Source organism: Gobius niger, assembly GCF_951799975.1.
Source record: "Gobius niger genome assembly, chromosome: 7".
In the NCBI taxonomy this organism is placed as follows: Eukaryota; Metazoa; Chordata; class Actinopteri; order Gobiiformes; family Gobiidae; genus Gobius; species Gobius niger.
In genome coordinates this window covers 12,760,550-12,778,360 of record NC_136858.1, presented here as the reverse complement: position 1 = coordinate 12,778,360, position 17,811 = coordinate 12,760,550, and the positions used below count along the sequence as shown (strand labels likewise).

Below are 17,811 nucleotides of genomic sequence, written 5' to 3'. Positions count from 1 at the left end.
CGTCCGTGAGCGCTGACGCAGAAAGGCTTAAGCATATGTTGTTGTCAGACGTACATCAATGAAACACCAGCTTGGAGTAATCTTCGCAGCGTCTATCAAGAGCAGAAATCCACACGGAGGACCAGCCGAGTGTTTAATCAACGCATTTATCGTCTGTTATGGAACTACAAATTAGGCGCAAGAAGGCGTTACTGGCTTTGATTTTATGTACATTCATTCATTTCTGCACCAAGTACTTTCTTTCATGAGGAAGACTTTTTTCATCAAAATTGTGCCGGTTTTAATACAACACTTTTATTTACAATGAGGCATCCATTGAAAAACAACATCCTGCATGGCTTCTACATAGTCTACTTCATGGAGACGGAAAGTGTGTCAGACTGTGGTGTTAGCGTGTTTTATGTGTCTACGTTTCAGGTCAGGTTGCGTCCCACTTCACAGCTCTACATCCTTCATGATGCAGCTGCTCAGACCTTTGCAACACACTCCACGGCCTGGAACAGAGGAACAAAACACAAGACAGGAAATGCATCATCAAGATACAATCAGCGTCACAAATCTCATCACACGTTCAGGGCTTGTTTTCTGAGGAATTTTAAACGGAACACAAGGACTTTGCTCCAAAATGCACATGTTGTGGTGTATTTTTGGGCACACTTTTTTACTCACAGAACAAGGACTATTATTAAACTAGAATACGAGCAGCAATTAGTTTTTTCCATCAGCTACACATACACTGTATACAAAAATGGCAACACACATTAAAAAAATGTATCCACTGTCACTGGAACTTCAATCAAACAGTCATGTTACATGTCTTTACAAAGAAGTGTAAGTTATTAATACATGAGAGACACAACAGTCTTTCTGTAACTTATGCAACAAAGCAAAAGCTCTTGCTAAGTTCGGAACAAAGTAGTTGAACCCCACACATATACTCTTGTTTCCCTGTTAGAACCTCCTGAGCCCCATTCGACTCTCCTCGCCTGTTATCTTGCCTGGAGAAATCCAGACTCTTCGCTGTACCAGCGATTGTGTCTGATTAGAGTCGACATCAACTACATTTGCAGAGCTGTACATACGTGTACGTCGACGTACACCAAGCAAAGCCTTAAAGTGTTCAGTAGAGCTGTGCACTTAGCCTCCCTTTGGGCTGCCTGTCCTCTGACCGCCTCCTCACCTTACGGTCATCGCTGGAGTCCTTATTGACCAGACCCTCGTCGCTGGCCGCCTGGAGGCTGTCGAACGTCCCCTGCCGCTCCCTCTCCGCACTGGCCATCCTGCTCTCTCTCCTGTCCTTCCACGAGCTTAGGATCCTCTCCACGCACACCAGCTTGGTGTCCGTAGTGCACGCGTACATCCCTATAGGCACCGCTAGCACCATGGCTAACACGATCACCACGATGTGAATCAGCTTCTCACGCTGCTCCATTTCCGTGATGTCGCTCCCAGTGACGAACACGATGCACTGGCCGGGGCGCGGGTCTTGATTTTTGAGCGTGACGCAGATTTCGTATTTCGTGGCGGGGAGCAAGTTGTTGACGGTGTATGTGTTGATTCCCGGACCGATGAAAATAGCTTCTTTCTTCTCCTCGATGCGCCCGAAGTGTATGGTGAACCAGGTTTCGTCGGGACGCTCCAGTGCGGCGTACCACTCGATGGAGATTCCCCGCACGGTTTGCTTGGCGATGCGGATGTCGATGTAGACGTTTTCCTGGGCGGAGGGGGCCAAGGCCAGGTCTCCGGGTTGCGAGGCAGAAGCGGAGCCCTCGGGAGTCTGGGTGTCAAGCTGGATGACGGCGGAGGAGTTGCCCATGAAGTTGACGGCGGTGCAGGTGTAGTGGCCCCGGTCTGCGGCCCGAAGCGAGGGGATGAACAGCAGCGAGCGCACAGTGTCCTCGTCCACTCTCTCCTGGAACTCTGGAAAGATAAAAACGATTTATATCTATCAACTATGAAGCATTTGTAAAGTAATGGCTCTTAGTTCAGTATTAATAAACATTTACGAAACATTCTTCATCATTTGTTAAATAGAAGCAGCAGTTGGATCCTTACGTATGGGGACTTTTTTTTATCACCAAACTAATGATTTTTAGTAGTTCATTTTGTAAACTGAAAACTGACCGAAGTTTTCAGTTTTTTTGTTAATGAAGGAATACATTTGGTGGGATTCTTCAAAAATCAAAGTAAATCGTCGGCATAAAGTGCTATCTTGTGGGAGCTGCTGTCTGTTTCAATGCCTTTTACCTCCTCACTCATTATAGATTTCGCAAATGGCTAAATAATCAAATGAAATAAGAGAGGAGACAGAGGGCATCCTTGTTTAGTTCCTCTCTCCAGAAAGAATGTTTCAGATGTAGTTCCATTCATCAAAAGAGCTGCCTGAGCATTTGTATACAATCATTTCATCCATTTGATGAAGCTTTCATTAAATGAACATCATTTTAAAACTAAATAAATACTTCCATTTAACGATGACTACCTTTTCTTTTTTATATGCTACATACTGTAATATTCCAAGCCTTACATTGACACTAGACACTGTCAGACTGTCACATCTCAATGAAGTCTTTTTGATCGCAAGATACTAATTTATGTTTCACATTATTTGACAAAACATTACAAAACATTTGCTATAATCTTAGAATCTGTATTTTGAGTTGATAACGGTCTGTATGATGTAGGGTTTTCTGGATCCTTGTGATCTTTTCGTAATAAGAAATAATAGATTTCTGCATTGTCTTTGGCAATTTCTATGAATTTACATCTGGATTTTCAGATGTAGATCTACATACATTTCCACCTACTGATATCATGTGGTCTCGCTGATTTAAAGTCTAAACCGCCGAATCAGTCTGGTTCTAACAATTCCAGGGCCAAATTTGCATCCACTACGAATCATTTCTTCAATAATTACAGGGTTTGTCTTTGTTTTTCTTTTCTTTATTTACATTGCCTCTGGGAAGGTGTACAATAGAAGTTTAAAAAAAAAAAATTGGACCATCAAAAATAGCAGTCTGATATGCTTGGGGGCCTCAATTAGCATCTGGAAGTTGCTACAATCACAGGGCTAGGACCAACCCTGCTTTACACTTACACAATATGTGTAATGCAAAGCAGGGAAAGGTCAGGCAGTGGGCCAGTCCTCCATTAATTAGACCACAGCCCACTCTAATCTCAGTCTTAATCAAACATGCAGACTCTGCTCTCACTGGGATTGTCCCATAGAGACCAGTGTGCATGGGCTCTACAGCTGCATGTGCACTGGAGGTCAGCACGGCGATTAACGGCTCTGATGTCTGCGCTGGGTGTGACTGGCTCTTACCGTGAAATCCTCTGATTATCTTGAGTCCATATGTCCACCACACCGAGGGCTGGGGCCGGGCCTTGGCCAGGCAGCTCAGGGTGGTGTTGGCTCCCAGGGGCAGGCTCAGGTTGGCCGTGGGAGTGCTGACAACTGGTCTGATGCAGGAGCGCACGACCACCTCATGGAAGAACTGTTTGGCCTTATAGTCCGGCCCAGAGCAGCTCAAGTAGGAGTTCATGAGAATAATGGGCGGGCTGAGGGCGAGCGTGAACTCGACGAAGCCCTTTAAACGGCAGTCGCACAACCAGGGGTTGTCGTGCAACGCTAGCACCACATTGGGCCCCACAGCACCCCCTTCCTTCCCCTCCAGGTTCTGCAGCTTCTGGTACAGGGGCCAGTTGAGAAAGACCTCCTTGGATATGACCGTAAGTTGATTGAAGGATAAGTCTAAGTAAGTGAGACCAGGCAGATACTTCAGTGCGTGCTCGGGCAGGACGTCCAGCTGGTTGTGCTTCAGGTCCAGGATCTTTAGAGATGGCGTGTCCTCGAATGCTGTCCATGGCACAGAGCGCAGCTTGTTGCCCTGCAGACGCAGCTCAGTGAGGTTGGACAGCCCCTCCAAGCCTTTGGAGTTGATCAGGGCGATGTCATTGAAGTTGAGCCACAGGTTTTCTAATGCTGTGCCTCGGGAGAAGACTCCACGTGGGATCTCTGCAAAGTGGGACTTCTCTATGCGCACTTTAGTCAGGTCCTCAGGCAGGTCGTCAGGGACGCTCCTGAACAGACTGTCCTCCATACAAGTCAGGGACCTGGACCAGAAGAGGGTTTGGACTATTAGCTGTTTACGTACAGGAAACATGTTGGCTATTCTTAGTCTATGAAGTGCCACTGCTGGTTGTATAGAAATGGAAAATATTTTTTGTCTGAGAAAAGGGACTCCTAAAGTGTTTCTGTGGTTCCACGAGGTTAGACATGCATAGATTAGGACTTGACCTATTTTTTTTTAGAACCAGAGATTTCTCACACATTGAAAGTCTATTAAAGAAAATGTTTTGTGTATATGTTTCCCCCATATACCAATAACTATATAGTTCTATAAAAAATACATGGAGCAGTGTGGCACACATGACCATAAACAAGTCCCAGTTCTAGCTGTCCTGAGAAACTCCCCGTTCTATGTGACTGAACTTAAAAATGTCACCTTTTGTCAATATTTTCTTCATGAAATTCCCACCTCATTATCAGGTCAAGATAAGTAATAAGTAGAAAAACCTGGCAGCCAGTCATCTTTGAGTATTTGCAAATCACCTGTTGCTTTATTACCAGTAAAACCCAACCTTTTGTCGCCATCAGAAGCAACATGAAAAAGAGTTTGTACCCGTTATGAACCATTTACTGCCGTTACCCTGCATGTTTTTCCACCACCCAGTGACACAGTTCCAGGATTTAAAAATACTCTGAGATTAGAGGAACAGCCTTACCTTCCATGGCGGTCGTCGACGCAGCTGCAGCCGCGCAAACACTGAGAGAACGCAGCGCTCGCCTGGATCTTCACGAGAACTATCACCAGGAGATATCGCAATATGTCCATAGTCCAAGAGAAAGGCCAAAGTTTGCGGGCCACATTCGCGCTCAGGACATGATGTTGCGGCGGCCGACAGGAGAAGCCTATTACACTTAATCCAGGACGTGCCCAGTAACAAACAAGTGGCTCTAATTCTCCTCGGAGATCATGATTAACACGCCACTGTCTCACACCGCGGCCCTGACCCACTAAAGCTACGGGATTATGTAACCAAACCAAACCTCCAAGATCTCAGAGGGTGTCATTTACTCTTTGTATTTACGTAATCTAGTAAAACATTTGTATAGATCTTCCCACAGTGAGCAAGTCTCCAGTATAAGACCACAAGGCTTCACGTTGTTCCTTCCTATCGTCTTTGATCTGTTCAGACATTCATACTTGTCAATTACATCATTACTAAAGCATGAATCTGACTTTTACGCCCAATTTTATGATTTTATACTGTCATTCTTTTTTATATTTTACTTGAGTACTAATTTGGATGCTGCCAGTCTGCACCATCTGACCACCACCAACAACCACTCACTCACACTACATTCACACACAGTGGGTAGGTGACATGCCTCGCCCAAGGACACCCAACAGTCTAAACCAGTCGGGATGGGATTCGAATCATTAAGTTTTTAAGTAACATTATTTTTTACTTGAGTAAATGCTAAAAATGCCTAGCTAACCTTCTTTGATAAGTTCACATAGGGCAGGGGAAGGAAAGTTTGTCACAAGAAGGGGTGTGAGCTTCTCCATGCTGACAAACTCCATCATTGTTTTGTTCAATTGGTTATTTTGTTTGACCATCTAAACGAAAAAAGGGGGTCAGGGAGGCCTCCCCCAGGACGTTTTTTTAATGGAATTCACATCATTCTGTAAATCTTTGCAGTATTTTAGTAGGGTCATATTTCTCAAAACGATCTGTGGTGGTGATGTGATTTACGGCTCTTTTCTGGAAGCCGAGTCTTTGGGATCAGTTCATTTCAAAGAGCCGTTCAAAAGACTGGCTCTTTTTAATATAACATTTCAATAATGCCAGCCAGATAACTTCCGATATCTAAGATCGTGATCGATAAAAGGCACAAGTTATTGATTTAAGTAAGCTAAAATTACAACGGGACTGATATTTACGCTTTGATAAAAAAACGTGTTTGTGAATAAATCTTGCGCCACAACTAATAAAAAGAGAGTGTAACTATCTGACCAATTTTTTTTGTGCGTTTAGCTTTGACTTAAGTGCAATAAGCTTCCACTTGTGTCGCCTGCTCCATTGTTGGGCTCATTCTTGTGTTCGTTCGGGGGAGTTCTGGGTAAAATTTACAGAAAAAAGCTCTTTTCACAACTGAGATCTAGTTCGAATCGTTCACCTTAAAGAGCCGTTCAAAAGAGCCGGAGAGTCATAAATAAAGCTGAAAGCAAACTAAGTTCATCATATGGTGAGACTGAAGAAGGCACATCATAGTCCTCGCGATCGAAATCTGAGGTTTATATGTACATTTTATTAGAAAACGTTGACATAACCCGGTGTTTGTACAGTATTTTACATTGGTAGGACAAGGGGCGAAAATCAACTTTGTAGGGCTTTGGGGAATACAAAAAAAAAAAAGCACTACAAACTACATTTCCCATGTATGTACAGAGTGTCATAGTCCAGTCCTTCTGTCTCCAGCTCCAGCTCTCTCCTCACAGCAGAGTGCACCAGGCCCGTGTGTGGATCTCCTCTGAGAACATATTTATTATGACACCGGCGTATGCAGAGGCACAGACTCGTGGAGCTATGTACAAAAATACAAGTGTTCCCTTCGCACGTCAGGAGGGGGCGCTGTTTCACGCTGAGAATGTCGAGACAACTGCAGTTCGGTGGGAGAGGCTTGTGGCAGCACTCACACAGGCATCAGTGCGGACGATGTGGTTGCACTATATGGACAAGAGATTACTTATATTGGATTAGCAATTTTGTCAGAGGAAAAAAAAATATTTCTAAAGGTGCTGTTGACATGATATTTTTACGAAATACTGATAAAATCCCAAGAAATTCACTCATTTTAGCTAAAGAACTAACAATGACTAGCCACGACTCTAGTTGAAATCTATCAAACTGGTTACAGGCAAATTTCTAAACTTCAGGTTGTTCAAACTCATAGAAATAAAAATGGGAAGAGCCCAACATATCAGACAGTTAGCTAGCAGGCTTGTCCAGGAACTTTTCAGAATCCGTTAGCCTGCTCAATGTATTTTTCCTATAGCCGTTAGCATTTAGCCTTCAAACATCGTAAATTATGAACGATCCACAGGTTTTCAGCTGTTGTCAACCATCGACTACACTTCGGTGAGGTAAAAGTCTTGTCAGAAATTCTTGAATGAATTCTTAGAGATTTTCCTTTAGATACGAATTAGCATCTAAATCTAAATCAAGTTCAGTCAAGTTTCTGCTTTTGTTGCGACAGAAAAAAAAACCTCCAAATGCCCACTCAACATCATCTTATGCTAATGATAGAGAAATCACAGCAAGGATGTAAATGCCATGAAACAGACATGCCATGCCTGGCTTCACCATTCATTTGGATGAGGATAGAACGTGCTAAAGCTTTTTTTTTAATTTTTTTAACTCTAGTAGCACTATATTATTTTTTAATCCAAACCCAAATTGCAATAAAAACGTGCTGCCAGAATGAGCATGATCCCAACTGAAATGGAAAGAGGAGCCGCACAAAACCTTCATAATTTGTTTGGACGAATGGGCTGAAAATCCCATCCGAGCAAATAAGCCCTATATGAATTAGTTTCTAAACACAAGAGGGGCTTCAGGTGTTCATGTCAGTAGCACCTTTAGAAATAAGTATGTAGCCATTTCGCCTTTTATCCAAGAGGCTTCTTCAGGTCTGGTGTCGGTGCAGTGTAGATATTGCAAATCCCTCTGACTCCAGTGGAATTTCATGGACTGAAGAAGCCTCTTGAAATACGGGCTAAACATCTTTGATTCTAATTGAAAAACTGTCAAGATATTTGCCTTAATGAGAAACTCCTGAAAGACAAAAGCTAACGTAACTCATGACATAACTTTGTAAAAACAGTGTCCATCCACTGAGACTGTATTTTGTAACTTGCAAACAGAATCGTTGTTTCAAAACACATATATAGTTGCTCAGTCTGAAACCGTTCCAAAGCATTGTCCAAGTGTCAGACCGACAGGACGTCCTACACTGATATCTCCATGATGGTGCAGCGCGCGAAGGCTCTCTGATAGAAGCTGGTCCTCTGCTGAGGCGGCGTGGGGGGCACGATCCAGCGAGGGGGCACGGGCGGAGGGGGGGAGTCCCAGGGCATGGGGGTGTGGGAGCGGGTCGCTAGGGGGCTGACGTTAGCGTGGGTGTAGGGCTGCTGTGGGTGCTTGTGGGTCTTCTGCAGGTGTGGGAGCTGGTGTGGGTGCGGCGGGTGCTGGTTGCCGTGTGGATGATGCGGGTGCTGGTTCAGCGCTGGGTGCGGGTGTGGCGGCGGGCGCTGACTGTGGGTGCTGAGGTGCAGCTGAGGCAGGTGGTGGGGGTGTGTGCGGGGCGGGGGCTGTGGAGCCAGAGCTGGAGCATGATGTCAGCAGAAGTACTCGTTGGGCTGTCCCTCGATCTTGGCCGTGGCCTCGGAGTCCAGACTGGAGCGGGCCGACAGCAGCCGGTTGGACTCCTCGGGGTGCAGTCTGTTCAGGTACTCTCCCTCCAGTCCTTTGGCCTTAGTGCCGGGCGACAGAGTCTCAAACGTCACATAGGAGTCCTGCATGTCCTTGGTCTTCTTCCCCCAGTACTTCTTGATGCGCCTCTTGATGGCGCCGCAGCACACGATGACGGTGAGAGGGACGGCGATGATGCAGGCCACTGTGATCACGATGACGTTGATGAGTTTCTGTGTTCCAGTGGCACTGGCCGCCTCATCCGTGGAGAAGATCACACACTGCTCTTTCCTGGGGATGAGGCCCTTGACGCACACGCAGGCGATGTACTTGGTCCGCGGCACCAGCCCGTCGATGGTCACTCGCGTCTGCCCCGCCCCCACGTTGATCTTCCTCATGTCTCTCTCTCCGAACACGGCGTAGAGCACGCTGAAGGCCGTGGTGTTCTTGGCTTTAGGGGCTCTCCAGTTCAGAGAGATGGTGTTGTCCGTGTCCCCCACCACTTTGACGGAGCGCACCACCCTGTCGGGGTCCTGCTGCAGCAAGGACGTGTTGGACGCCAGGTTGCTGAGCTCCAGCAGAGTGTCCGGGTTGGAGGTGGTGACTGGAGGTCCAGGCGTGGCTCGGTCAGCCACACTGTAACTGGCCACAGACAGCACCGAGCCCAGCCCAAGCGGGACGCCCGACTCCAGGACCTGCAGTGACGGAGCGGTGGATGTGGGCGCCACGTACCGAGCCACTAGCTTCTCCTGGTACGCCGCCTTGCCCACCGCGCCGGGCTTCTTCGCTTTGGTCTTTTTGTCATTGGGAGCTTGGCTCGCGTCTTGTCTGGTGGAGTTGGTGACGAACAGGGAGATGACGGCCTCTGCGTTCCCCGCGTAGTTGGAGGCTTTGCAGATGTACTTCCCTGAGTCCTGGTAGGAAACCGCCGGCACACTGAGGATGGACCAGGTGATGCCCTCCTTAGATGTTTCCTGCTGGACTGTGGAAAGAACACAGCGTCGGTTTGACTGAAGGATATATTATATAATACTAGATTATACCAGAACCTGGGGCCATGACATAGTCTATGACTGGTCTGTAGAAGATCAGTGAAGACACAGTGACACAGAGGTGACACGTTTGTAATTAGAGCATCAGCGACAGGATTCATGATTACATGTAGTGTTTAAATGAGCGTAAATTGTACAATAATTACTCACCAGCCCACAGGATTTGATCAAACCACTGTCTTGGTGATTACTCAATGTTGCACCAATACTGATCAGTGTGAACTTACATAACTGTGTAACAGCAGCTGTCAGTCAGACTTAGAGCGCTACAATCCACTCGCAGCTCTCTGTTTAATTAACAGCTCTAAGAGCATCTTAAGTCAGACCGATCTGAAAACAGAGTGACCAGGAAACTCACCTGTGCCGTTGAGAGGCCGTCCGTCTGCCCGGCGCCAGCTCAGGTCAGGGATGGGCACTCCTAAGGTGCCACAGCGCAGCAGCACCTTGTTGCCCACCGCGCTGCGCACTCGTGCCACTGCGGTGTGGATGCGGGGCAGCTGGCACTGCCGCAGCTCCGCGTCACTGAACAGGACGCCCGAAACGCTCTCTGGGGCCGAGCAGCGCAGCCGTGTGTCGATGAAGGCCACCGACAGGCTGGGCGACTTCTGAAACTCCACCAGCTCGTACAGGCGGCAGTCACACACCCAAGGGTTGTCATGGAGACCTGAAGGCAAGGGCATAGGCCAGTGAGAAGAGCTGGACAATGTGAAAGAGCAGTCTGCAGATGGCCCCGCGGATGTTAGCATGCTAATCCTGTAAGAGGATTAAAATTTAATTCATAACTACGTACCCCTGTACATGGCTACAGCAGACCAAAGAGCAGAGAGGAAGAGGATGGACATGACATGGGTTAGATGGAAATGGTGGTGACCAGGTCTTCGTCATGGGAAATATCAACATGAAAAAAAGTACATTTGTAAACAGACTTGACATTAGTGCTACAGCTGTAAAGAGGAGCCGAGTGCAGCTGCTGTCAGCTCAGAAATAACAGGTTACTGCCGCTGTCATGTAAAGACATATCTACACAATACAGTCTGCAGTAGAGCACAGTGCTGACGTGCAGACATGATTATTTTCTCAGCATCACTTGTGTTATCCAGAGCCACTTTTGTCCTCTCACGATCGCCTAGCAACAGCAGTGTCCAGCTGGTGATGAAATGACTTATGAATGAGTTTGTCTCCAGATGAACTGCATGACAGCAGCTGCTCTTACCAAGTATCATCTTGGAGCTCTCGGGGCCCTGGACCGGCCTCACTGCCAGCCAGGAGCTGAGCACCTCAGGGGGCAGGGTGAGCAGGCTGTTGCTGGACAGGTCCAGGTAGGTGAGGTTCCTGATGTAGGTGGTGGCCTCGGGGGGCAGGGAGCTGAGCTGGTTGTTATGCAGGTCCAACAGTCGGAGGCTGGGCATGTCCTGCAGACTATCCCAGGGAAACTCAGTCAAACTGTTCCCGTCCAGCCGCAGCTCCTCCAGGTTCAGCAGGCCTTGAAAACTGTCCGCGCTCACTGTCGACAGCGTGTTGAAGGACATCCACAGGAACTCCAGGCCGGACAGGGAGCTGAAGGCCTCACTGGGGATCTTCTGGATGGCTGTCTTCTCAATGCGCAGTTTGGACGTGTCCACGGGGAAGCCCACAGGCACCAGCGAGATGTCCGGGTCGTTACAGATGACGCTCCTGCAGCACAGACAGGGTTACACAGTCTACAGGAGAGTTATAGGCAGGAACCAGATCTATAGATACTTATCCTTCACAAAAACAAATTGCCGCTGTTGCAGCGGCTCTGACAACATCACCTCCATCATCATCATTCACACACAGACGTGGGCATCATTATCCCTCTGCACTGAAGTCTAATAACCACTGGAATGAAGGTCTTTCTGAACCGTCTCACTGTGACACCTAAACATATCAGGGGATTTATTGTTTATTGGGCAAGAACGCAAATTTTCAAAACTAAATGAGACACAAAAACCTGGGATTTGTGGAACATGCAAAATCCAGCTTCTGTTATAGGCTACAGGTTATTTGCACAACATTGAATCATTTTACTGCACCAACTGTTGGACTGAAAAAGCCACTCGATATAAATTGTATAACACGAAGGCTGAAAGTGCCTTTGAGAGATAATCCTGCATTAAATAAAATTGGACGGACATGCACTCCCCGAATTATCTTGAGTACACGTGTTCACCTCTGCCTAACATCTGTCACTCAGCTTCACGACTCTGGAAAAACACACCACAAAAGCGCCTAAAAAGTTCCGGTGACAACTCCTAAAGCCCGGCGCCGTACCTGGCCTTGGATCCGTCGCTGAGGTTGTGGTAGAAGCAGCTGCACTGCGAGGGACACCCGCTGGCCGCAGGGAACAGTCCCGCCGCGGCCACGCACAGCCCCGCGAGCAGCACGGGCAGCATCTCGCCGCACTTTGACGCACACGCCGCAGCAGCAGGTTCTCCGTGGGTCCGGTCTGCGCCCACTCCAGAAGTCCAAAAGCCCCTGTGCCGTGAGTCATTTACGGGAGTCTCCTCCACATGGCTGTCCCGCCGCTGCCCTGTCCCATAGTGATGCGACTTGAGCGGGTCCCGAGATAAAAAGGATAGACACGGATTAGAGAAAGCACTGGCGTTCTTTTCATTTGGATGCGTATTGCCTCCCGCTGGAATCCGATAGGCTGTGTCTGTGTGTGAGCGCAGGGGGGGAGAGAAAACACGTCCGAATGCTCATAATCCACTGATGTTTGGATTTCTCTGTCTCTCAAATGGAGCTTGTTCATTTTGGGGCCTGACGTGAGCGGTAATCTGTGCTTTGCTTCCGCCACAAGATGGCCCCTACATCACAGCGTGGCCCCTGCGCTCCAGCCTCACAGTGTATAACACCTGGGAGAGTGTTCTTACACAGCAGCAAATTGTAGTTCTTTTCCTGTTCAGGTTTTCGGGTTTTTGAATGGGCATCATCCATCGGGACAGATGTGGTCATGAAAGAAAGTTGAATCATTTCACCTTTTCTTTTTTTTTTGTCTCCCTTTAGGAAACTTTAGGGGCTCCGTAGTTTTCTGATTGGAAACACACCTCTGGCTATGATCAATTACATTAATGAGTCAGCTAAACGGGTAGTGGTGGATTCAGAGCCGAAAAGACAATTCTGCCAATATTTAAGTGTTGATTATTCTATTTATTAAAGGTTATAAACAGCATAAGTACGCGTGCTGATCTGCTATATTTCATGGTTTACCCAGTGACCTATGGGTAGATTTAGTTGGCCCTGGCTGTAAGGAGTGGCCGACGGATAAAAAGAGAAAGATTTACTGAAGTAAAAGTATCAGAGGAAATTATTATTTGGAGTAATGGTAAAAAAAAAATATATATATATATATATACTTTCATTTGTCCCTAAAACACACACACACACAGATAAAAGGCACATCAAAAATAACTGCGCTTCAACTAAAGGTGTTAATTTCCTATGTTTTCTACATTAAAAGAGCCACTTCAACCTGAAACAAACTAAATCAAGAGCCACTTTTCTTTATCTGCACACCACACAATAATGCATTCACATTTTTTATGGTAGGATTATGATGATACATATAGGAATTAAACAAGCTACTTTATAAACAAAATTACATCTATATTATCATTAGCCTTGGTTCTGGCTCCAATGAAGCTAAAGACTTTTTGATTTAAACAAAGGTTTAAGTCTGCGTGTGGACCATGAGGACATGTCCCCGATACTTCAGGAGGCCAAATTGTCCCCTCCAATTTTATGTGGAGATCTTCACACTCAGCGATCTTTCACAGAGACTTTACTCAGATGTGGGGACTTTAGGCTCAGAGAGAGGCAGCACAATCGTTTTTTATTTTGTGTCGATTGTTCAAATATTCGGGGAGATGTTAATGTTTTCAGATTGCAACTGAGCTGCAGTCTGTTTATGGAGCCTCATTACATTCAAATTCATTTCAATTCAATTCAAATTCAAAGAACTTTATTTTTCCCGGGAGGGAACTTCATTTGTGGTCTGGTACACTCACACATCCATACCAACTATACAAGTAAAAAGATTTTAAAAAAAGTAAAATAAAATAATGATATAAATTAAGGAATACATTGGTTAGTCAAGTTAAAAAGACTTGAAAGCCCAGGCCACGCTGTTCTCTCATGTCCATTTAAGAGTCTGGTAGATGCAGGCACAAAGAAGACATGGCCCGTTTGGTTTTCAGAACCAGGGAAGAGAACCTCCTGCCAGATGGAAGCAGCTGATACTGGTCATGGAGGTTGTGAGTCCGATGAGATAAGCCAGCCCTTTTTTAATGCCATACCCTTGAATATTGTCTTCAGAGGTGCCTGTGGGGCTCCAACGGTCACTCAGCCTTATGATTTTTTTGAGGAGCTTTTGCTCACTTCACTCAGGGAGCCAAACCATCCTAGGAGACCAAAACTGAGGGTGGACTGGACAAAGCTGTTGTAAAACAGCTGAAGAATTTACTCTTTGACCTGCAGCCGTCTAAGTTTGCGGAGGAAATGCAGGTGTTGTTGACACTTCTTTAAGATGCGGTCAGTGTTGATTTTGAAGTTCAGTTTATGGTCAACAATAGTCCCTAGATATTTATATTCTTCCACTCTCTCAATGGTCTGTCCATCTAAATGCAATGGCAGATGGTCAATGGAGGAACGGCCAAAGTAGATGACGATCTCTTTGGTCTTGGAGAGGTTCGGATTCATGTGTTTTTTCTTGCACCAGTCAGAAAAGCTGTTTAATTCTGACTGGAGCTGTCTGTCGGAGTTGCCTGTGTCAGTGATTACATGCGCCGCATTTAAGTGTTTGGTGGAAACACGCGATGTCTGTAGTTTAGGATCAATGTTTTACTGAAAAAAGATCAGACACAAAACCTACGCCCTTGGATTCACATACACTTTATGAGTTTACAATTTTCCATCAAAGATTACAAAAGCCGCACCAGAGGCTTTAAAGCAAGGGGAGGTAATGTTTATGAAATATTGACCAGATAAATCCTATACCTATCCTATCTTGTAATACTTTTTACTACCACTTTACTACTGCACAGTCCTTGTGTCAGGTCACAGGTCTACTTTCCCACCTATAAGCAGTGCTATAAATCATTCACATTCAAACAACAACTTAACTCACTGTTACCTACTTACATCTTTGGCCACAATCTACAAACTGCACAGGAAATACCCCGTCATGTAAATCCTTTCTTTTGCAATTCGTGTAACACTTGGCAACGTTTCCATCTGTGCCAACAAATCGGAAACTCACGCCTCAAATAGGTCCCGGCAACTTGGCAGCTTGACGGGGACTTTTTTACATTCAGGGTTTCTTCTTTAATCACACTTTTCCAGATATCGCAGGCACAGAAAGACGGTAGCATAAATCCTGTTATGAACTTATGAAAACAAACAAGAGTAATTGTTTTTTTTAATTATTTTGTTTTAAAGGGCTTTGAAATCAAGAGTCTGAGAATGGTTGTCCTTTGATTGACCTGCCCTTTTAGGTTAAAGGTGAAGGTGCACATGCTAGTGGAGTGGTACCAGACTTAGCTGTCGACTATTGGGAAACATTAAAACCTTAAACATTCCAATATGCTAATCTCATTTACTCAAAGCCCTTCTCATGGCCATAAAGCGCAGCAGCCTGGGCTGGATATGAGATGTGCATGGTCACTATTAGTTCACACAATACATTAAAGAGACGCCATTATACCAAGGGTTAGCAACGTTTTGGATCCAAAGAGTCAATTCTTCTGAAAATACTACATTGTCATCCATAAAAATGTGTGTAAGTTCTAGTGTTTTGCTTTTTTTTCTTAAGGGGACACTCCTGAGCCCGGATCATGACAAAAGAGAGTAGGAGGAGGAGGGGAAGCTTAAAAATGTGAAACTCATGTGTCTATCCATCTTAGATAGTAATAACTATACTAGAATGCTCCTGGGTTCGATCCTTGGGCTGGACAGGGACTTTCTGTGTGGAGTTTCCCATTACCACTTAAAACATTACTTGCCAAGATGAGAGATCAAAGAAAGTGACTTGAGTTCTTATACTTTACTGTATTGAACCAACTGTTCACAGATTGTGTTCAGCATGTTCAGAACAAACAGAAAATGCATCTAAAATTAAAGTTATCAAGTGTGTAGAGATCTAGAAAGTCTTTGGCGAACTACCTGGAAAGGCTTGGCGAGCTACTGGTAGGAGATACCTGGTATAGAATAACTGATCCACAGGCTAACCATGTTTAGTCCTAACTCTGGGACTAGCAGGAGACCACTCCCTTAGGTTCCCAGAGCTGAGATGGTTCATATGACTCTAACATGTCTGATGTACTTTGGTGCTAGACCCCAGACTTGTAACAAACAGAGGTGTTTTAAAGTCTGTTCTCTGAGCAACAGGACCTGAGCACTGGACTAATATGAACCTGTTTCGTGGTTCTGGTCAGGGCTGTGAGCAGGCCGTTATAGTAGTTTAACCAGCTATTCAGGCGATAACACATACATGGTAAACCTTCCATGGAAATTCAGTAACCCTAAAGAGAAGGTTCAGAGGATGGGGAGTGGAAGCAAATCAAAAACAACATGACCTCCAGCAAATAGAGCCCTTGTGAGATCTTTAGCAGGTGAGGTCAAGCAATGCAGATCCAGGTCACGATGGCGTCTTGCTCTTCCTTCTGGACGACCTGATTAGAAGCCCGTGCCGTATTAGTGATAGACCCTCTTAGACCCGGTGCCTTTTTGGGCCTCACTTAGGGATTATTTGCGTCATATTTATTCAGCGGTGTATGATTTGACACTTCACACATTTGCACCTCCACTTCAGAGGCTGCTGATCTGATAATCCCCGAGCGGGACAGGGTTAACACACAATGTCCGCCTTGTTTCTGTGTGGTATGAAAGGCTCTGGACATGTGGCAACTGCAACATGACGGGCCCAAGAAGAGAGCGCTTTACTGCAGTCTGAAACACATGACATGGATGTAGCTCAATGAGTATGTGATTAACTTTGATTCACATTTGGTGTAGTTGGTTAGTAGCATGTAGCTACACCTGAATGTTGTATGTGCATCCTAGTGCAGTGGCCGATAATCCAATTGTATCTACTGCTGCACATTTTAACACATGTGATGCATTAACACCTAAGTCTAATCTATCCATTTTGTTCTGCTTTATCCGGGGCCGGGTCATGGACGCAGCAGTCTGAGCAGACCACACAAACTTCCTCCAGCTCTTCTGGGGGGATCCAGAGGCGTTCAGGGGCCAGTTTAGACACAGACAGTAGTTTCTAGTCTTTCCCAGGGGCCTCCATTTTGCCTTCCCCATGATGGCGAATTGGAGCCACCTCAGCTGACTCCTTTTGATGTGAAGGAGACGAGGTGACGTTCCGACAGCCACAGTCGGTGCATGTGGAGCGGATCGCCGAGGCACCTGCCTTCAGCTACCACCAAGTTGTCTCTGCACCTGACTCTTACAGCTCCGACTGCGGTGGTGAACCCACAGGTGGGTGGGCCCTTTGAGCTGAGCCACAAAACCAGGCCTGGGTACAGCGTGGGGCTCTAAGGTGGTGCCCCGGCTGCGCCATACCAAGCAACGTTACGGTGTTCTTCAAATGTCCAAAGGGATTTTTGTGATCCACTCTTGGTCTGCCCCATCACCTAGGACCTGTTTGCCATGGGAAATGCTTTAGGGGCATCATGGCCCAGACAACATAGCTCTAAGGATTATTTGGGCCCTCAAACTCCCCCACTATCATAAGGTGGATTTTCAAGGGGATTGTGACGTCAAAACCATGACAATGTCTTGGATTTCTAGAGCAAAAATGTAATAAAATACAGCAATTATTGTTAACATAAAAACATTTGGGCACAAAAGTGTGTTCTGCTGCTCTTTCGCTCAATCTCTTTTTTTATGCAGAACATTTTTACCAAACGTTAAATAATGTACAGACAAGGTCTGCAAATGCCCCCTACAATACCGGATTTCCATGAATCCGATCTCTATGACAATTGTTCGGCTCCTGTTCACTTGTTGCTTGGCACTCTTTGTTGGATGTCTGAACCAAATTAAGATGATTAATTGTCATGGGTGAAAAGTCAGAAAAACACCACAACAAAGCACTGAGCACGACCGATCGCTAAGTCCATAAACAATTCTCCGCTACAAGCCAAAAAGAACAAATGTGGTTTGAAATGACGAAAAACTGCCATTTGTG

At 45.9% G+C, this 17,811-nt stretch overlaps 2 protein-coding genes across 2 annotated transcripts; both read right to left on the bottom strand.

The window, feature by feature from the left end:
- Window positions 1-387: 387 nt before the first annotated feature.
- On the bottom strand, window positions 388-4,898 carry lrit2 (leucine-rich repeat, immunoglobulin-like and transmembrane domains 2; the record flags this gene model as incomplete). The annotated part of the gene is made up of 4 exons (XM_079559661.1): window positions 388-494; window positions 1,181-1,920; window positions 3,326-4,116; window positions 4,789-4,898. 4 exons carry the CDS (start codon window positions 4,896-4,898, stop codon window positions 468-470), a joined length of 1,668 nt encoding a protein of 555 aa, XP_079415787.1. The 3' UTR covers window positions 388-467.
- A 3,385-nt stretch (window positions 4,899-8,283) lies between these two features.
- On the bottom strand, window positions 8,284-12,238 carry lrit1a (leucine-rich repeat, immunoglobulin-like and transmembrane domains 1a). The gene is made up of 4 exons (XM_079559671.1): window positions 11,886-12,238; window positions 10,807-11,267; window positions 9,952-10,257; window positions 8,284-9,523 (listed from the first exon to the last, which is right to left on the bottom strand). The coding sequence occupies exons 1-4, from the start codon at window positions 12,005-12,007 to the stop codon at window positions 8,469-8,471; spliced, it is 1,944 nt and encodes a 647-aa protein (XP_079415797.1). The 5' UTR covers window positions 12,008-12,238; the 3' UTR covers window positions 8,284-8,468.
- Window positions 12,239-17,811: the final 5,573 nt, after the last annotated feature.